The 19,105-nt window shown below is 43.9% G+C and overlaps 1 protein-coding gene across 2 annotated transcripts in view; it reads right to left on the reverse strand.

The window, feature by feature from the left end:
* The window catches only part of IL18RAP (interleukin 18 receptor accessory protein), a 30,458-nt gene extending 11,969 nt beyond the window's left edge, over positions 1-18,489 (reverse strand). The window contains exons 1-5 of one of the 2 annotated variants that reach the window (XM_086327777.1): positions 18,188-18,489; positions 12,584-12,754; positions 11,463-11,784; positions 10,854-11,037; positions 3,234-3,384 (exon numbers count right to left, since the gene is read on the reverse strand). In XM_086327777.1, the coding sequence (XP_086183903.1) occupies positions 3,234-3,384; positions 10,854-11,037; positions 11,463-11,784; positions 12,584-12,656 (730 nt within the window). In that variant the 5' untranslated portion in view covers positions 12,657-12,754; positions 18,188-18,489. Of the gene's footprint in view, positions 1-718; positions 955-3,233; positions 3,385-10,853; positions 11,038-11,462; positions 11,785-12,583; positions 12,755-18,187 lie in introns of those variants that run through there. The other variant, XM_086327781.1, reaches the window with a different exon arrangement.
* Between the last annotated feature and the right edge of the window lie 616 nt (positions 18,490-19,105).

Genomic DNA, 19,105 nt, shown 5'->3' on the forward strand with positions numbered 1-19,105 from the left:
AGGACTTGCCTGGTGGTCCAGTGGTAAAGAATCCACCTTCCAATGCAGGGGACAAGGTTCCAACCCTAGCTGGGGAACTAAGACCCCACATGCCATGGGGCAGCTAAGCCCAAGCCACATCTAGAGAAGCCCATGCACTGAAACTAGAGAAGCCCACACACAGAAATGAAGACCCAGCACAGCCCCTCCCCCCAAAAGTGACAAGAAACATCTTTCAAGAGCATAATTCAAACCTGTTGCTTCTCGCCTGTTCCCTCTACCAGCCCCCTATACCACATCCTGCCCTTCCACTTCTGTTCCATCCCATCCCAGCTCACCCCGTTCCTCCCCATTCTATCTCATCTTCTCTCAGTGTATTACAGAAAGTCCACCTCCTTGCCCAACTTAAAACCTGGCTCTCGTCCTGGACTCCTCCTTTTCCCTCTTCCTCACTCCTGATTCCCAAGCCCCTTTACGTGTAACTCCTTAAATATTTCTGGAGTTCATTCACTTCTCTCTATCCCTCCATCCCTCCTAGTTCAGGCCGCCATCAGCAGTTGCCTGCTTGCCTCATAGCAGCCTCCTAATTCTTCTTCCTGCCTCCACTGTTGCTCCCCCAAGCACATTTTCTGCACAATAAGCAGAGAGATCTATGTCAAAACCAGATCTATTCATGACACTCTCCTTCATAGAACCCTCAACAGCTCCCGGTTGTTCCTTGAACAAAGTCCAGACTTACTAGAACAGTGTGGAGTCAGTTCTGCTTCCAGATACCCTCAACTCACTTTCTTCTGCGCCCTGAATGCACCATGCTCTCTCTCATCTCTCGCACATTAGCTGTGCTGCTCACTCTGGCTGGAATAGCATCTTGCCCATCTTCAGTGGGCAAGATTTGTCTTTGCCCCTCACTTTTCCGCTGGCCTCGGTACCCAGGTGTGGGTTTGATGGGCCTCCCTCATGCTTCACTGCTTCCCTTTCTCTCTATTCATCCTACTGAACCGTAGAAGCCTGAATCCTCCTGGTTTGTCCCACAAGATAGAAAGTTCTGGGAGGTCAGAGAAATGTCCAGATGCTCACTCTTACATCTTTAGCATCAAGCCCAGTGCCTGAAATGTATTAGATGTTCTACAAATACTTGTGTGAGAATGAATACGTGAGACGACGAACGAGTAAGTGAGGAAGACAGACATGATGACAGAGAAGGCATGAAAAGATGCAATGGATGTTTCAAGGTATCCTCTGGGAGAGAGAAAAGCAAATCCTGCCACTGAAAGTTTGATGGGGCGAGTTATCACGCCTGAGTGAAAGAGCAACTGCACTTGGAGGAGCAGCCAGTGCTCCATGTGGGCTATTTGCCTTCTAAGCCCTCACCCAAGGAACAACCTCTTATAAATGTAAATCTCTGACGTCGGCAGTGGTGGCGAGTGCGAGGGCCAGGAAGGAGACAGGTCTCGGGGTGCCTCATGTGGTTTGTATCTCGTAATGAAAGAAGAGGAAGTAAAAGTAATTAATGGATTTACTCAGAGCTAAGTCAACCATTCTGAGTGGTTATGTTTTGAGATCAGCCATACTTAAATTATATCATATAGTTTATCCACGCTGATATTTGTAAATCGAATGAGAATGACCCAACGGAAAGCCTGGGGTGAAAATAGACAAGTCACAGAAGAATAAGCCCAATGGGCCAAGAAACGAGTGACGGGGTATTCAACTTTGATAGTCGTCAGAGAAACGTAAATCGGAATGGAAAAAGAGAGTCCAGCTGAGACAAATCAGAAAGTCTGAAACCTCTTCTGACTTTACTGAGGCTTTCAATGGCCAAGTCAAAGATCTCTCTTGCTAAGTGTCACGTTGCAGTTGAAACTACGTGGGTTACTTTCAAATATCTTTTGATATTGATTTCTAACATGATTCCACAGTGATAAGAGAGCACACTCTGTATGATTTCAATACCTTTAGACCATGAAATTTTTGCACCTTGTTTTATGTCCTTGGATATGTCCCAATGTCTCCCGGCTTATAGTCTATGGAAACTTGAATAGAATGTATATTCTGCTGTTGTGTGAAAATTGTATAAATCTTAATTATGTTGAATTGGTTCACAGTGCTTTTCAGGTCTACTATATCCTTCTGCTTCTCTGTATATTCATTCTATTAATTTTTGAGAGTTTTATATTCAAACTCCAACTAAAAATCTCAATCTATCTACTTAAAAACGTAATTGTAGTATATAGTAGAACTATATGTAACTTTGTTCTGGATTTTCTAAGTTTCTTATAAACATTATCATACTTTCATAATTCAAAAAATAAAATAAATAGAAAGCCTGAAACCACCAAATATTATTAATATTTGGGACAAATAGGAATCTGTACATTGCTCATGGGGGTATAATTCAGCAAAATAATGCTTAAGAACAATCCCATGTGTTTATAACACAAATCTCATTTTATAACATAAAACAATATCCTACTTTATTAATGGAAATATACATACGTAGCAAAAGCATAAACATGTAGATGGAAAAGTGGGCTACAACTGCAAAGAGAGGAAGTGGGAAGGGCTGGGGACCCAGACCTCAAGCTCTATCTATAGCGTTTTGTTTCAGTAAAGAAACAGTGGGATGGAAAAGCCACTGTTGAAGCTGGTGACGGGCACATGAGGGTCGCTTATCTCTGGATGTGAAACATTTAGTATTATTTTTAAACGTATTACCACTCATGTGTGAAATACTTAATCTTTTTTGTTTCTGTGCATGAATCTTTCATTTTTTAGTTAGGATTTTTTTTTTGAGGTGGATCATTTTAAAAGTCTTTATTGAACTTGTTACAGTATTGCCTCTGTTTTATGTTTTGGTTTTTGGGCCAGCAGGCATGTGGGATCTTGACTCTCTGACCAGGGATTGAACTCACATCCCCTGCCTTGGAAGGCAAAGTCTTAACCAGTGAACTGCCAGGAAAGTCCTATATATATATATATATATATAGTATCACAAAACAAAGAATCAGTGCGTAAAAAAACCAAATTGTGACACCTGAATATGATCCACAAAAAGGCCTTCCTTAGAGGATGGAAGCTGGGTTAATGGAAAATTGATGTTTACCAATATTCCAGGCTTTTCATGACTACAGTCTATGACTATCTTCTTCCCCTCACCCCCCAAAAGGAAAAACATCACTAAGCCAAAGAAGATAACTTTAATTGGGTAATTGGACTTGAAATATCAAATATTGAAACCAAAAAATCTCACTTACCAATGGTTTTCACATGAACAACAGCTCTTACTGTCCATGAACTTGAATTATCTGTCTGAGTGTAATCACACACGTACGTGCCCTGGTGATAGAAATAAACTTCATCCACTTCAATTGGGTTGCTCCTCTTTTCAGAGAGAAGTTTTCCATTCTAATGCAAGAGAGAAGAAAATTAAAGAACGTAACCAGAGAGTTACTATTCAGATAAAGTGCTGCTATAGCCAAACCTCACGAATCTGAACCAGAGAAGGTCAGTCAGACATAAGGATATTGCAGAAATCATACCCTCAAATTGTGAAAAAAATTCTGTGTTTGTATCTTTAGGGACACTGTAATATTTACTGACTGATGGGTGATAAGTTTATCATTAGTCTTGTAATCATTAATTCTCTAACCTTCACATAGCACTTGGCCTTCCAACTCCCCACTAAGAGTGTACCAACAAGTACTCCAATGGTATATTTCTCACCACTGCAGTCAAGGGAAAAGAGATTTAAAAAACAAAACAAAATAATGATAATCTATTACCCATGATGCTAAAGCTGAAACTCCAGTACTTTGGCCACCTCATGCGAAGAGTTGACTCATTGGAAAAGACTCTGATGCTGGGAGGGATCGGGGGCAAGAGGAGAAGGGGACGACAGAGGATGAGATGGCTGGATGGCATCACTGATTCGATGGACGTGAGTCTGAGTGAACTCCGGGAGTTGGTGATGGACAGGGAGGCCTGGCGTGCTGTGATTTCTAATGGGGTCGCAAAGAGTCAGACACAACTGAGCGACTGATCTGATCTGATTACCCATGTAGAGACTTCCCTGGTAGCTGAGTGGTAAATAATCAACCTACTAATGCAGTAGAAGCGGGTTTGATCTCTGGGTCAGGAAGATCCCCTGGGGAAGGCAATGGCAACCCACTCCAGTGTTCTTGCCTGGAAAATCCCATGGACAGAGGAGCCTGGCGGGCTACAGTCCATGGGCTCATAACAGAGTTGGACATGACTTAGCCATTAACAACAATGCATGTAGACTGCTAAGTTTTTTCTCTGCGTATTTCATATGATTATTCTAAGGATTCTCTGACTGGGTTTGCACAGACTACGCTTCCATTTTACAGATGAGAAACTGAGGTTCTGAAGTCTGTGTTTTACTCCATATCGTACAGCTCATGAGAGACCTGAGGATCCATCTACATTTTTCTGATTCTGAGTTTCATGTTCTGATTAAGGAATTTCCCTTCCACTTTGCCTGCTGACTCGCAGAAGCAGGAATTCCCCTCCTCAAGTCTCTGTTGTGTTTCCTGTGGCCCCAGAAAGAATTTCCAGTAGGTTGGCCAGGGGCTGAGAAGAAGATCAGAGCTGGTCAGAGCTGGGCAACTGCAGGTAGGAAGTCAAACAAGACCAAGAAGGGGGACAGATGAGGTTAGACAGTGTTTAGTGGATCTCAAGGATCAAGAAGCTTTTAAAAGGAAGCTTCAGAGCATGGGGTAAAACTCAGAGATGAAACTTCTAGAGAAGATGGTAATATACCTGAAGAACAGAAATTGGTGAAGGTGGGTTTTAAATTATATGAGAAAGTAGTACAGAGAAGAGGATGCAGAACTGGAACCAGACTGTAGCTGGGCCATGCGGAAGATGAGTAATTACTAAGTGAGCCTGATTTATTTTAATGAAAAGTAAGTATGGCTGAGTATGTATCACTAAGATTTTATGAGATGGAGGCTTCCTTAGTGGCTCAGTGGTAAAGAATCTGCCTGCCCACACAAAAGTCAAGTGTTCAGTCCCTGATCAGGGAAGATTCCACACACTAAGGGGCAGCTAAGCCGTGCAGCAACTACTGAAGTAACGAGAGAAGCCATAGCAATGAGAAGCCTGCACACCTAAACTAGAGAGTAGCCCCCGTTTGCCTCAACTAGAGAAAAACCTGCACAGCACCGAAGACCCAGCATAGCCGAAAATAAGCAAAAATTTAAAAACAAGACTTTATGAGACAGAACTCAAGCAAAACATCAAAGAAAAGAGATAAACCATTTGTCTCAAGACGGATGGGAAGCCCTTCTAATAAAACAATCGTAAATGATCCAAGTAGAAAGAGGTGCCGCTGGGGCCTCATGAGAAATTCTTTGTTTTGCTCAGACATGAAACAGTCATGAACAAAACAGGGAAGGAGAAGAGCGGATCAGCGTGAGTGTATGTAAAGAGCATCAGTGAGTCCTACAGAGAACTGACACCTCTGACACCCTGTGGATGGTAGCGTTGCACAGAGGGTAGGAAGTTGCCCAGGGTTCAGAAGTTTCACAGTGAGAACCATTGAATGGGCCAATGTGTGGACCTTGGAAATAATTTCCAAAACCCCCTCCCTCCCTGGCATCATATCAGCCTTTGGTCTGGCGAGTCTCACCTGCTCCCCAGCTCCCCATGACCCTGGGCTCACAGGATGTCACTGGGTATCAGGGACAAGAAGAATGAGGCCAGAGGAAATGAAAAGAAGTGGCGGTCTATGTGTGAAGATTCCATGGAACTCAGGTTCAGAGAGGATGCAGCAGCCACGTCAGTGCTGTGGTGTGTGAGTGAGGCCATCTTAAACCATCAGTGGAAAAGTCATTCGGGCACAGTCCTACTGGCAGGAGGTCACGGCCGTGTCGTGGGCACCCAAGGCTCAGTGCCCCAAGCCCTTCCAGAAGAGCCTCTCCCACTGCTCTAACTCTGCCTTGGGTCAAAGAGTCACTAAAGATTGAACAAAAAACACACTCCCCTTAATATTAGAAAGAATGAATCTCTCAGTCGTGTCGACTTTTTGTGACCCCATGGACTGTGGCCTCTGTCCATGGGATTCTCCAGGCAAGAATACTAGAGTGGGTTACCATTCCCTTCTCTAGGGAATCTTCCCAACCTAGGGATTGAACCCAGGTATTCCATATTTCAGGCAGATTCTTTACCCTCTGCACCATCAGGGAAGCCCTCCCAGTGATACTGACTTGGTAAAAAACTTCATTTGGGTTTTTCCACGACATCTCAAAGAAAGATCCAAAGGAACTTTTGGACCAGCTCAATATAACATCATCTCTAGATGAATTCTGTTTAGGCCAGTTATTTGTCCTTATATTTTTATTTAGGGCTTCCTTGGTGGCTCAGACGGTAAAGAATCTGCCTGCAATGTGGGAGACCTGGGTTTGATCCCTGGGTCAGGAAGATTCCCTGGAGAAAGGGATGGCAACCCACTCTAGTATTCTTGCTTGGAGAATCCCATGGACAGAGGAGCCTGGTGAGCTACAGTCCAGTCCATTTGAGTTAATTGATTAATTTATCATTAATGTTAAATTTATGATTAATCTATTTATTATTAAATTATTAACCTACATCTCTGATGTCTCTTGCACTGGCAGGTTGTTTCTTTACCACTAGCGCCGGGGAAGCCCCGTTTGTCTAATGTCATCACTTTTAGTGATATGCTGCTTCCAGGAGGTCTGTGACTTTCCATGATACCGTGTATGTGTGCGTGTGTGTGTAAGCACAGGTGCACACACACACATGCAATGCATGCACTTCACGCAGTTCATGAAACATAACCTAAATAACGACCTGTCCAAATCTTTATCAGGATGGATACATGTATGAGTTTGCTGTCCACCTGAAACTATCACAGCATTGTTAATCAGGTATCAGTTCAGTTCAGTTCAGTTCATTCAGTCACTCAGTCGTGTCCGACTCTTTGTGACCCCATGAATTGCAGCACCCCAGGCCCCCCTGTCCATCACCAACTCCCGGAGTTCACTCAGACTCACGTCCATCGAGTTGGTGATGCCATCCAGTCATCTCATTCTCTGTAGTCCCCTTTTCCTCCTGCCCCCAATCCCTCCCAGCATCAGAGTCTTTTCCAATGAGTCAACTCTTCGCATGAGGTGGCCAAAGTACTGGAGTTTCAGCTTTAGCATCATTCTTCAATACAAAATAAAAACTTTAAAAAAAGATACAATTTTAACAACAGTCATTGTTTGCCTGCTTTTAAGACAGATGCTACATCACCACTGAACACATCCTGACCTTTGAAGCCAAGCCAGAGAAGAAATAAAACTTCCTTTTGTGCATGTCACACGGTGTTAGGGTTTCATTCGTAAGAGTGGTTTATACAGAAAGCTGTCAACTACCCTGTGGATTGTGCTTACCAGAAAGCAACAAAGCTCTCATTTCAGGGACACGAACATTGAAACTTCAAATGCATTTTCAACTTAAATAACTGGGGACAAGCTTACTTTCCAGGACTGGGAACAGCCACCTTGACATAGTAAGATGTTGATCACCCCAGATGACGGATTCATTTGAACTGTGGGAAGCTTTGTTCTTAAGAGAGAACTGAAAATAATGAACAGAACCACTGACTTCACTTACTACAATTTAGAGGTTATGAAATTTTTTATTTTTGATTCAAGGATGTTCACTTATAATGTTGTGTTAGTTTCTGGTGTATAGCAAACAGTTACACACACACACACACACACATACACTATACATGTATGGATGTAAGAGTTGGACTATAAAGAAAGCTGAGCACTGAAGAATTGATGGTTTTGAACTGTGGTGTTGGAGAAGACTCTTGGGAGTCCCTTGGACAGCAAGGAGATCAAACCAGTCAATCATGAAGGAAATCAGTCCTGAATATTTACTGGAAGGACCAATCCTGAAGCTGAAACTCTAATACTTTGGCTACCTGATGCAAAGAACTGACTCATTTGAAAAGACTCTGATGCTTGGAAAGATTGAAGGTGGCAGGAGTAGGGGATGACAGAGGATGAGATGGTTGGATGGCATCACCGACTCAATGGACGTGAGTTTGAGTAAGCTCCAGGAGTTGGTGATGGACAGGGAGGCCTGGCATGCTGTGGTTCATGGGGTCACAAAGAGTCAGACACAACTGAGTGACTGAACTGAACTAATAAAATCTCTCATTGTTTCCATTGTTTCTGCGTCTATTTCCCATGAATTGATGGGACCAGATGCCATGATCTTAGTTTTCTGAATGTTGAGCTCTAAGCCAACTTTTTCACTCTCCTCTTTCACTTTCATCAAGAGGCTCTTTAGTTCTTCACTTTCTGCCATAAGGGTGGTGTCATCTGTATACACACACACACACACACACATGTATATACATATAATGGAGAAGGCAATGGCAGCCCACTCCAGTACTCTGGCCTGGAAAATCCCATGGGCGGAGGAGCCTGATAGGCTGTAGTCCATGTGGTCCCAAAGAGTCAGACACGACTGAGCAACTTCACTTTCACTTTTCATTTTTATGCATCGGAGAAGGAAATGGCAACCCACTCCAGTGTTCTTGTCTGGAGAATCCCAGGGACGGGGGAGCCTGGTGGGCTGCCATCTATGGTTGCACAGAGTCGGACACAACTGAAGCGACTTAGCAGAAGCATATACATATACATACTCTTTTTCCTATTCTTTTCCATCATGGCTTTTTACAGGATATTGACTATAGGACCCTGTGCTATACAGTAGAAACTTGTTATCTATTTTATGTATAGTCATTTGTATCTGCTAATCCCAAACTCCTAATTTATCCCTCCCCTCCTTTCTCCTTTGGTAGTCATAAGTTTGTTTTCTATGTCTGGGAATCTGTTTCCTTTTCATCAATAAGTTCGTTTTTGTCATATTTTAGATTCCACATATAAGAGATATCATATGATGCTTGTCTTTCTCTATCTGACTTACTTCACTTAGTGTAACAATCTCTAGGTCCACCCATGTTCCTGCAAATGGCAATGTGCCATTGTTTTTTACGACTGAGTAATATTGTATTGTGTGCATGTGTGTGTGTGCACGACATCTTCCTTATCCATTCACTGGATGGACACTTCCATATCTTGGCTATAGTAAATAGTGCTTCAGTGAACATTGGGATGCCCGTATTTTTCCAAGTTAGAGTTTCGTCTGCACGTGTGCTCAGGAGTGCGGTTGCGAGATGGTATGGCGACTCTGTTTTCCTTCTGAGGAACCTCCATGTGCTGCCTATAGTGCTGCACCGACTTCACATTCCCATCCCCAGCGTCGGAGGATTTCCTTTGCTCCACATTCTCTTCAGCAGTTTCTATTTGTAGACGTTTTAATGAAGGCCATGGTGACCAGTGTGAAATGATACCTCTTTGTAGTAAGGTGTTTCTTAAATTAGGATTTCAATGGGGCAGTATGTTTTCAGTGTCACTTTAAAATATAAAATTGAGGCCTTAAACACACACTCACCCTCCCTGTTCACTTACTTCTACAATGGCCATAACACTGGTTGTCACTGAATCTCAAGAGAATCAAGTGAGGAAATAGCATCTCACCCCACAATAATTTTACCTCCAGGAGTATCTGATGCTGAGTCTGGGAATACAAAAAGCCAACAGGTAGAGACTTCCCTGGTGGCTCAATGGCTAAAACTTTGTGCTCCCAATGCAGAAGGCCCGGGTTTGATCACTGGTCAGGGAACTAGATCCCATAGGCCGCAACTAAGCCCCGGTATGGTCAAATAAATAAGTACATTTTTCTAAAGAAATCATAAAAATTATTTGACCAGTGGCAATTTGAAATAATGATTTTACATTAATAAACAGATATATTTGGAAGTCGAATTTAAACTTTCGCATGCTTTCTTAAAGCAAAGTATTGAACTTCAAACAAGCATTACAAGTGTAGGAGGCAACTTAAACTCTCTTCCCAGATTCTGCCACCCGGGGTCAACTGCCATCAGAGGAGATGCTAATGCAGCATTTGTGTATCTGATAGGACTCAGAGAAACCATAAGACTCAGTGGGAATGTGAAATGCTTTTGTCATGAAGTTTACTCACACGTCGTTCCTAACTCAGAATCATTTGGGAACTTGTCTTTCCCTAGTTCCTGTTCCCTTTTTGGCTTAACACTGCCCTCCCCCCACCCGCTACTCACCAGTGCGAGACACCTGTCCCCTGGGAGGCCTTGTGTTTGCTGTCTGGTCTGCCCAGATGTGCCCTCTTCAGAAACTACTCTGGTCTCCTGCTGCTTCTAGAAACCCTTCAAGACACACTTGTTGGGTGCACCTTTCACCTTAACCATACCCTTTGCTTTCCAAAGGCAGTAAAGGTGAACAAATCAGGTTTTCTGCATGAGCGAGTGGTCATAAGTTTATGTCTTAACCTCCCATGTCATGGACTTGAGTTTCAGAGGATTTTCTGGCACTGATCAAGAGGGTGGTTCTAATGATTGGGACATCAGACTCTGTGGCTGCTAGGGGATAGACTGCTTTAGGAAGTCAAGTCTTTTCCGTAGACATGAGGCCACGCTTTGGGAAGTTCTGGAGCAGTGGTCCCCAACATTTCGGCACCAGGGGCAGGTTGCATGGAAGACAGTTTCTCCATGGACCAGGGTCGGGGGAGGGGGTGGTTTTGAGATGATTCAAAACCATTACATTTATTGTGCACTTTACCTCTATCATTACCACATCAGCTCCTCCTCAGATCATCAGGCGTTAGATTCTGGGGGCTGGGGACCCCTGCTCTAGACCTCAGATTCAAACCCACGCTTCTGTAATGTACGTAAGGAGCTATTACCATCAAAAAACAAACTCTGGCGTCAGATTCAGAGAAGTCATTCTTACCTGGTACCAGGTCACCTCTGGACTTTGTGCATCACTTTGGTGGCTGAGACCTGGGCAGTAAATGGAGCTCACACTACCAAGAAGAAGGTGTTGCTTATGTGAGACAGAACTCTCACAGGACATATTTGTTTGGGGCTGAACTTCCAAGATCATCCGGACACAGCAGGCATTTTCTTGGGGGCTCCTAGGGAAGTTAATAAAGTCCCATGAACACAGAAGGTCAATCCAGTCAGTCCTAAGGGAAATCAACCCTGAATATTCATTGGGAGGACTGATGCTGAAGCTGAAGCTCCAATACTGTGACCACCTGATGGGAAGAGCTGACTCATTGGAAAAAAGACCCTGATGCCGGGAAAGATTGAAGGCAGGAGGAGAAGGGGGAAGACAGTGGATGAGATGGTTAGATGGCATCACCGACTCAATGGACATAAATTTGAGGAAACTCTGGGAGATAGTGAAGGACAGAGAAGCCTGGCTTGCTGCAGTCCATGGGGTCACAAAGAGTCGGACACGATTTAGCGACTGAACAACAACATGAACACAGCCGCTATATTCAGATAGTAAAGGACGTGGAGGTGTTTGCAGAGAGAAATGCACTTGAGACATTACCTCATCCTAGGTCTACAAATATATAACCCGGCATGATTTATCCCCGTGCTCAGAAAATGAAGGTTGCTCTTCTCCTGGATGACCTGAGGAGCATTCTGAGTGATTTCTACTGCTGGGTCTCCATTCTGAGGCTGTAGGTACCATTGGACATCAGATAGGTTCTTACTGCCACTACAGGGCAGGTATTCAGAAGCTCGGGTGGGTGAGAGTTGACTTCCGTGGTAGAAGTGGGATTTCTGTGGCTCTGGCAAATCACAAAACAAGACAAACTCCTCTCCACACCTTGCAGAGTATGTTCTAAGTGGCTTTTCAGTGATGCAATCTGGAAACCACAATAAGCAAAACAACCCAGAAACACATTAGAAGGTGAAACTCTATAGCGTTGGTGCATATACACTATAAAGAATAAAATAGATATAGAGTGGGAAACAGTTGCACAGCCCAGGAAGCTCAGCTCGGTGCTCTGTGATGACCTAGAGGGGTGGGGTGGGAGGTAGGAGGGAAGTCCAAGAGGGAGGGGATATGTGTGTACATATGGCTGATTTGCGGTGTTGTAAAGCAGAAACGCACACAATATTGTAAAGCAATTACATTCCAATAAAAAAAAAAAGCAACTCTGTCTTTAAACAGTGACTGGAAAATTGCCTATTCTGTTAAATAAATATTGAAAGTTGTAATTTAAAAAAAAGAATACACTCTAACTTATATTTCCAAAGAGTATATGGTTTCACAAAGAATTAAGCTCCCATGGGTCATTCTTCTTATTATTTCCCATTTTGTGAGGAAAAGAAGTTCAGGTCTAATTCCCTTCCACTGGTCTTCAGCATCACTAATAGTAATGGAGGTTTCCTGTTAGAGATGGCCAACCCACCTGTAATTCCTCTTCAGTTGCATCCGCTGAACACTCAGAGAGGGTAACTGGGCTCCCCATCAATGCTTGGGATCAACTCAAAGCTGTTCAGCCCAATCATGTCTCCCCAAACACGTCACCCCCATTTTAACAGCAGAAAGGAAGTGCTCTGTATAATTATATCATTTTCTCATGTATTACAGAATATCTGTCACTTTTAACTTGGAACATAAGACTCACAGGGTCAGCAGGAAAACTGAAAACCCCCTACCTGGAGTATTCAATCCTCTAATTCTCCCTCGTGCGACAAGCCAAAGAAGTATCCAGCCCAAAGAGAGCCTCATTCTCCCTGGGTCCCTGTCATCGCCTCAGGACATTGGTTCTGTGGTCAGAGTAGAGGACATTGCCCCTCAGAGCTCCACCCTGAGAATCCTCTTCATTTCTGTAAATCAAGAAATGGGAAATGAAGAAATTGGAACCAGCAATCAAAACGCAAGTCACACAGGAAGCTTTGAAAGGGCAGGTCCTACCCAAGAGCCCTCACATGCCTGCACTCAAGTGGTGTTTTCAGCGGTGTGTGGCAGTCCTGCGTATGTCACTTCTTACTCAACTGAAGGCAGAAGGGCATCTCCGACTCTGGGTCCTGCTTGAATTTATACTCTGTACAGTGTGTTCTTTTGATGCTATTTCTCCCTGGAATACTTTTTTTTTTTCTTTTCTTAAGTTTCTCACCAAGTATGTATATTTTCAGGCTTCTCTGGTGGCTCAGACAGTAAAGAATCTGCCTGCCATGCAGGAGACCCGGGTTTGATCCCTGGGTTGAGAAGATCCCCTGGAGAAGGCAATGGCAACCCACTCCAGTACTCGTGCCTGGAGAATCCCATGGACAGAGGAGCCTAGCAGGTTACAGTCCATGGAGTTGCAGAGTCAGACACGACTGAGCGACTTTGACTTCACTTCTAATCACATATATTTTCATGAGCAGCTTAGAAAGAGTTAAAAGAAAGTTTTCCTGAAAAGATGACCCAAGTTGAGTGAAGATGCCAGATTCTTGTTAGGGAAGCTAGGCCTGTAGCTCATGTGTATAAATGAGAATGTCTGTGCTTTGCTGGTTTGTAATAGATGCTAGAGAACAGAGGATGTTTGACTTGTGCCCCAAGTGAAACAGGGAGCATTGTTGCTGGGTGGCATTTCTAAGGATTCTCTGAAGTCTGAAAGGGAAAGAAGGTCACCCCAGGGTAGAATGTCAGACCCTGGACTGTGTTCATGGTGGTTTTGTCCACCTTGTTGATAGAGTGGCTGTTGGATGCTTCAAACCATTTGAAAGAGAGGAGAGATGAGGTTGCTGGGTGCATACCCGGGTCCATTCAGGTTGTTGTTCAGTTGCTCAGTCATGTCCAACTCTTTGTGACCCCATGGTTTGTGAGGTAGTTTGAACATTCTTCGAAGACATTGCCCTTCTTTGGGATTGGAATGAAAACTGGTGTTTTTCAGTCCTGTGGCCACTGCTGAGTTTTCCAAATTTGCTGGCATGTTAAGTGCAGCACTCAAACAGCATCATCTTTTAGGATTTGACATAGCTCAGCTGAAATTCCATCATTCCACTAGCTTTGTTTGTAGTGATGCTTCCTAAGGACCACTTGACTTCACACTCCAGGATGTCTGGCTCTAAGTGAGTAATCACACCATCGTGGTTATCCTGGTCATTAAGGCCTATTTGGCACAGGTCTTCCGTGTATTCTTGCCATTCAGATTGCCATAACAGAAAACCAAAGACCGGGTGATATACCCAAGAGAAACATCTTTCTCAAAATTCTGGGGTCTGGAAAGTCCAAGATTGAGGCACCAGCAGGATCACCTTCTGTGAGGCCTCTTTTCCTGGTTCATAAGTGACACCTTCCCAGCGTCCTCATATGGCCGAAGGGGCTACCCATGTCAGGGAAACAGAACACAGAGACCACCCTGACCTGAAGCACAGAGGAAGTTTGGAGGAAAGACTCGGTATTGACGGTAAAAGCCACAGAGAAGCTGGGCACAAGCAGTACTGGACAGCTTCTGTGAGGCTTGGCCACGGCCCATCAGACCCACAAGTGTGGAGGGCCTAGGGTGACCGGGACGAGGGAGTCAGAAAGGAAGGTGGGGAGTGGGGCAAGCCACGCCCTCCCCAGGCTACCCTGTGCACAGGAGACAGGACAAGGAAATGTCTCCTCCTGTGCTGACTTCATTCCACCTTGGAGGAGAAGGAGTGGGAGGGGGAGCAGGCCAAATGCAAGTGAGGGTGAGGAGAGAGAGCATGCACCAACTTCTCTGAGGAAGCAGGAAGAGGCAAACCCAGAAAACCACAGAGACATTATCTTGGATGGAGGCGAACAGGGTCATATACAGTGGGAGGTCCCTCCAGATCCGTTTGCCCAGGTGGGACCTGAAGTCAGGATGTTTCCACCTGGCAGCTGATCCGCTGAGAGGAGGGCGTGTTCAGCGAAGAAATGGCTTCACAAGATGGTGGAAGACCTAGGGGGCCAGGGACGGGGACCAGAGTCACCGCATCACTTTTCCCCAGTGGTAACAATGTGGGGGTGAGAGGTGGCTCTTCTTATCTTCTTACCAAGATTGTAATCAAGGAATAGGGCAGGATAAGTAACTGCCTTTCAAGATGCGGTCTGCCTCCCACCTCTGTTTGCCTTTCCTTTGCCCACAAAGCCACTGAAGGGACAATATCTCCATCTCCAGTCACTGCCTGGAAATAAGTCCTAGAAGCATCTGCCTAGACAACAGGCCTGAGAATGTAACTTCTGTGCTGATAACCTCACCAGACCTCCATCCATGAGATAAAGAGTCCATTCCAAAGCATCAGACGCCAAACCCTGTATGACCTAATATGGCTCCCTCATGACTTATCTTGTGCTTCGTCCCCAGAGAGACCTCCACTGACCACTTGCAGCATGATCAAGTGGTCTACCTCCCTCCCTCTTCCCCACTGCCCCAGCCAGCAGCCATCTCTCTTTTTACTTGCGTGTTGGATTGCTTTGTCTTAGCACTCATTATTGTCTGAAAAACATCTTGTTTTAGAGACTTTCCCCCTAACTAGAATCAAAGCTCCATGCTGGCAGGAACTGAGCCTGTCTCGCAGGCTGCACAGCCTAGGACAAATCTTCGTGCATAAATCATAATCAATTCTATTGTCCAAATAAATGCAGAAGAATTCAGGAGCCAAAACAAATCGATATCGACACTTAACTTGCTGTGTGACTCTAGCTAAGACACTTAGCCTCCTTCTGCATTTCGGGATTTTTTATTTGCAAAATAAACTATTTGGACTGTAATAGCTGTTCTTTCACCTTAGAGCTAGGGGACTCAAACTTCTGGGGATTTGGCTGGGAAACATGCTTTTTTTTTTTAAAGCTCCCTGACTGGGGAAATCATGAGACTCTATGATTTCTAAGATTATCTCAGCTCTAACATTCCATGGTTCCATGATTGAATGACCAATGACCAATCATAGAAAATCGGCTACCACGACACCTGTAAGTCTCCAGTCCTCAGAAATTCCCATCCAAATCTTGAGTGGACAGATGTTCTGTCCATGACAAGCTCACTTGCTGGCATAGGACCTCAGGCTGCCTGGGACTGTCCCTAGGCTATGCCTTTGTCTCTGGGATTGCGTTTCTCAAATGATCTCCATTATGAGAATCACCCAGAATGCTTGTTACAAATTCAGATGTCTGAGCTCTTCAAACCATATTAAATCAGATTCTCAAAGAGAAGAACATTGGGCTCTATATTATAAACAAGTGTCAGGGGACTTCCCTGGTGGTAAAGTTGACAGGAATCCACCTGTCAATGCAGGGGACAGGGTTTCTATCCCTGGTCTGGGAAGATCCTACATGCTGTGGAGCAACTAAGCTTGTGTGCTACAATTACTGAGCCCACGAGCCTAGAGCCTATGCTGGCAACAAGAGAAGCCACCACAGTGAGAAGCCTGTGCACCGCGATGAAGAGGAGCCGCTGCTCATCGCAACTAGAGAAAAGCCTGCGTGCAACAGTGAAGACCCAGTGCAACCAAAAATAAATAAACGAAAAAACAAACAAGTGTCAGGGACGTCACCGTGACCCAGACAGCGTCCCGGGGCAGTCCTGCTCAAGGGCAAGAATAGAGCCTGGGGAGGTGGGTCTGTGCGAGGGCATGGCAGTTATTGCCAGCACTGCCGTGAACTGAAGGTGAGAGCTGGTCCATTCTGGAAACCCCATCCGTGTGGGATAACTCAATGGGTTTTGTTTGTCAACATCTACCTTTTTGAGATCTTTTAGTTTCGATGAGATGCCTTCCATTCCACCATCACCAAAACACTTCCAAGAATCATAAGGAATTATCCAAGATGCCTTTATCAAACACTTATGATGCACTGAGCAACTTAACCAAACCAGGCTGCAAGTCTGTTCATAAAACAGGAGTAAAACAATAGCCAGGGAGCTCTGAATCTAATGGGGTCCTGACCTTTTACATACTTTCTGCTCACACTTGGGAAGATGGCTGTTGTCTTTCTGGTTTTACTGATGGACAACCAAGGCTCACATTGCTTGAAGAGTGGACCCCACTATTAATGATAATTGCACATCTTAGAAATATTAGAAGAGCAATTTGTGTCCGTATGAAGAGGGTCTCAGAGACTCTAATTTTCCTATCACCATATGTCATCATCTCAGAGGAGCAGATGAGAGGGGGCTTCCCTGGTGGTCCAGTGGCTAAGACTCTGTGCTCCCAATGCAGAAGGCCTGGGTTCCATTCCTAGTCAGGGAACCAGATCCCACATGCCTCAACTAAGTAGGAGTCTGTATGCCACACTAGGAATCCTGCAAGCTGCCACTAAGACCTGGCACAGCCAAATAAATAAAATTTTTAAGTGGAAATGAGAGTCACAGGGTGACTTCAAGTATCTGAATGGTCTCTTCTCCAAAACAGCTTCCATACCTGCTTTCCATATTTCCTTTGTCAGAGGTTGACGATCCCTCCCCTCTGCCCAATCAGTTGGTCAAGACTACGCTTTCAATATCTTTGGTTGATGATGAACTATTCTTTTGCTGATCCAGGCTTTTGGTGGGAGAATAAGAAGAGGAAAGGCAGGCATCAACAAAGAATCTGAAACTCAAGTAGGGGAATCCCACCGTCAAAGACAATTTCCCGCGGGATCATCGGTGACTATACACAGAGAACACATGTACATGTAGACATCTGATCTGGTGTAATAGCAACCATTTAATTCAACTACTATAATTATGGTTCTCACATAATCCGTGGTAGCTTTATATACCATTGTCTAGGAATTACAGAAGGTCAAGAGTATAGCTGGATCCAGTGGCTAAGACGCTGAGCTCCCAAAGCAGGGGGCCTGGGATTCAATCCCACAGGCCAATCCCTGGCATTGATCTAGGCTAGGGAACTAGATCCCACATGCTGCAACTAAAGATCTCATTCATGTGCCACAACTAGAACCTGGTGCAGCCAAACAAATAATTTTTTTTAAAGAGTGTAGCTCACACTCTCAGAGATCTTAAGGCGGTCAAGTCAAGACAAGCATTGAAATTCAGCAACCACCTTAAATCCCTCTACTCTCCAGCTTTCCCACAACATACTTGAAGCTTTATAGAAAGGCTTATTTGGTAACCACAAGTTTTTTAAAAACGTGAAGCCTCCATATATAGAGAGGTATAAAATTTGCTAGTTCAATACCACACCTATCAGTATAAAATAGTTTATGAAAAGGAACTGCATTAGCAACCCATCCTGAAAATGTTTCAAGTTCTTTTCTCAACTTATATTTGCTGGTTAGGAAATCTAGTGAAAAAAAATGTACTTCTAGTGAAAAATATGTCTTACCTGTACTTCCTGTCCTTAAGCCACTGAAAAGGAGGAAGGAACTTCAAGGCTTTATTTCAGTGACTGCCGGCTTTTCTGTCTGATGAAGAAATGTGAGCATATCCATTTTGAAAGAGGAATACAGTATGTCATCCTGCCCAGAGAGATACATTTAACTCACATAAGTTTAGAAATAATAAGCTAAAACTGGAGAGAAAAAAAAAGGAAAATCTTTTACTAAAGGAAAATGACCATTGACATTGTCAAATTCATGATCATAAAGAGAAAAATCAAATGAACTGCCTCTATCAGTAGAAGGAAATGACCGAAAGATGAAGCATCTAAAATTCTCTCCAGACCAACCTCCTTGACTAGATGAGGTTTGCGGTTAGGTTTAGTTGAAAGAGTGAGTAAGCCTACTTCCTTTACAGGAATTTCCTGTACAGATTATTAGCATTCAACTCAATTTCTCAACTGTGGGTTTTGGGTTTTTCTATTTTGTTTTGTAAAACTCCCCAAAATGTAGCCTTTATGATATAATCTAAAGCTTCTCTTGTGATTAACTTTTTTAATTCTGCAAAAGAAAAAAAAACTCTATCAACATTTATTTGAAACAATAATTTATTTATATAGACATGGAAATGAATTTAAAGTCTAAAATCACCAAGGTTTTTTGGTGCCTATTTTTATTAAGGAAAGATTCAAAATATAACATATAATTAAGAACAGCCCGTGTGGCGTGTGCTCAGTTGCTCAGTTGTGTCTGACTCTTGGTGATCCAATGGTCTGTGGCCCACCAGTCTCTTCTGTCCGTGGGGTTTCCCAGGCAAGTATACTGGAGTGGTTTCCTACTCCAGGGGATCTTCCCGACCTAGCGACCAAATTTGCGTCTCCTTCATCTCTTACGTTGGTAGGCGGATTATTTAACCACTGAGCCAC

The sequence above is a fragment of the Bos grunniens genome, chromosome 11 (genome assembly GCF_055505025.1).
Source record: "Bos grunniens cultivar Pamir isolate PY7600 chromosome 11, Bosgru_T2T1.0, whole genome shotgun sequence".
NCBI classification, from domain to species: Eukaryota; Metazoa; Chordata; class Mammalia; order Artiodactyla; family Bovidae; genus Bos; species Bos grunniens.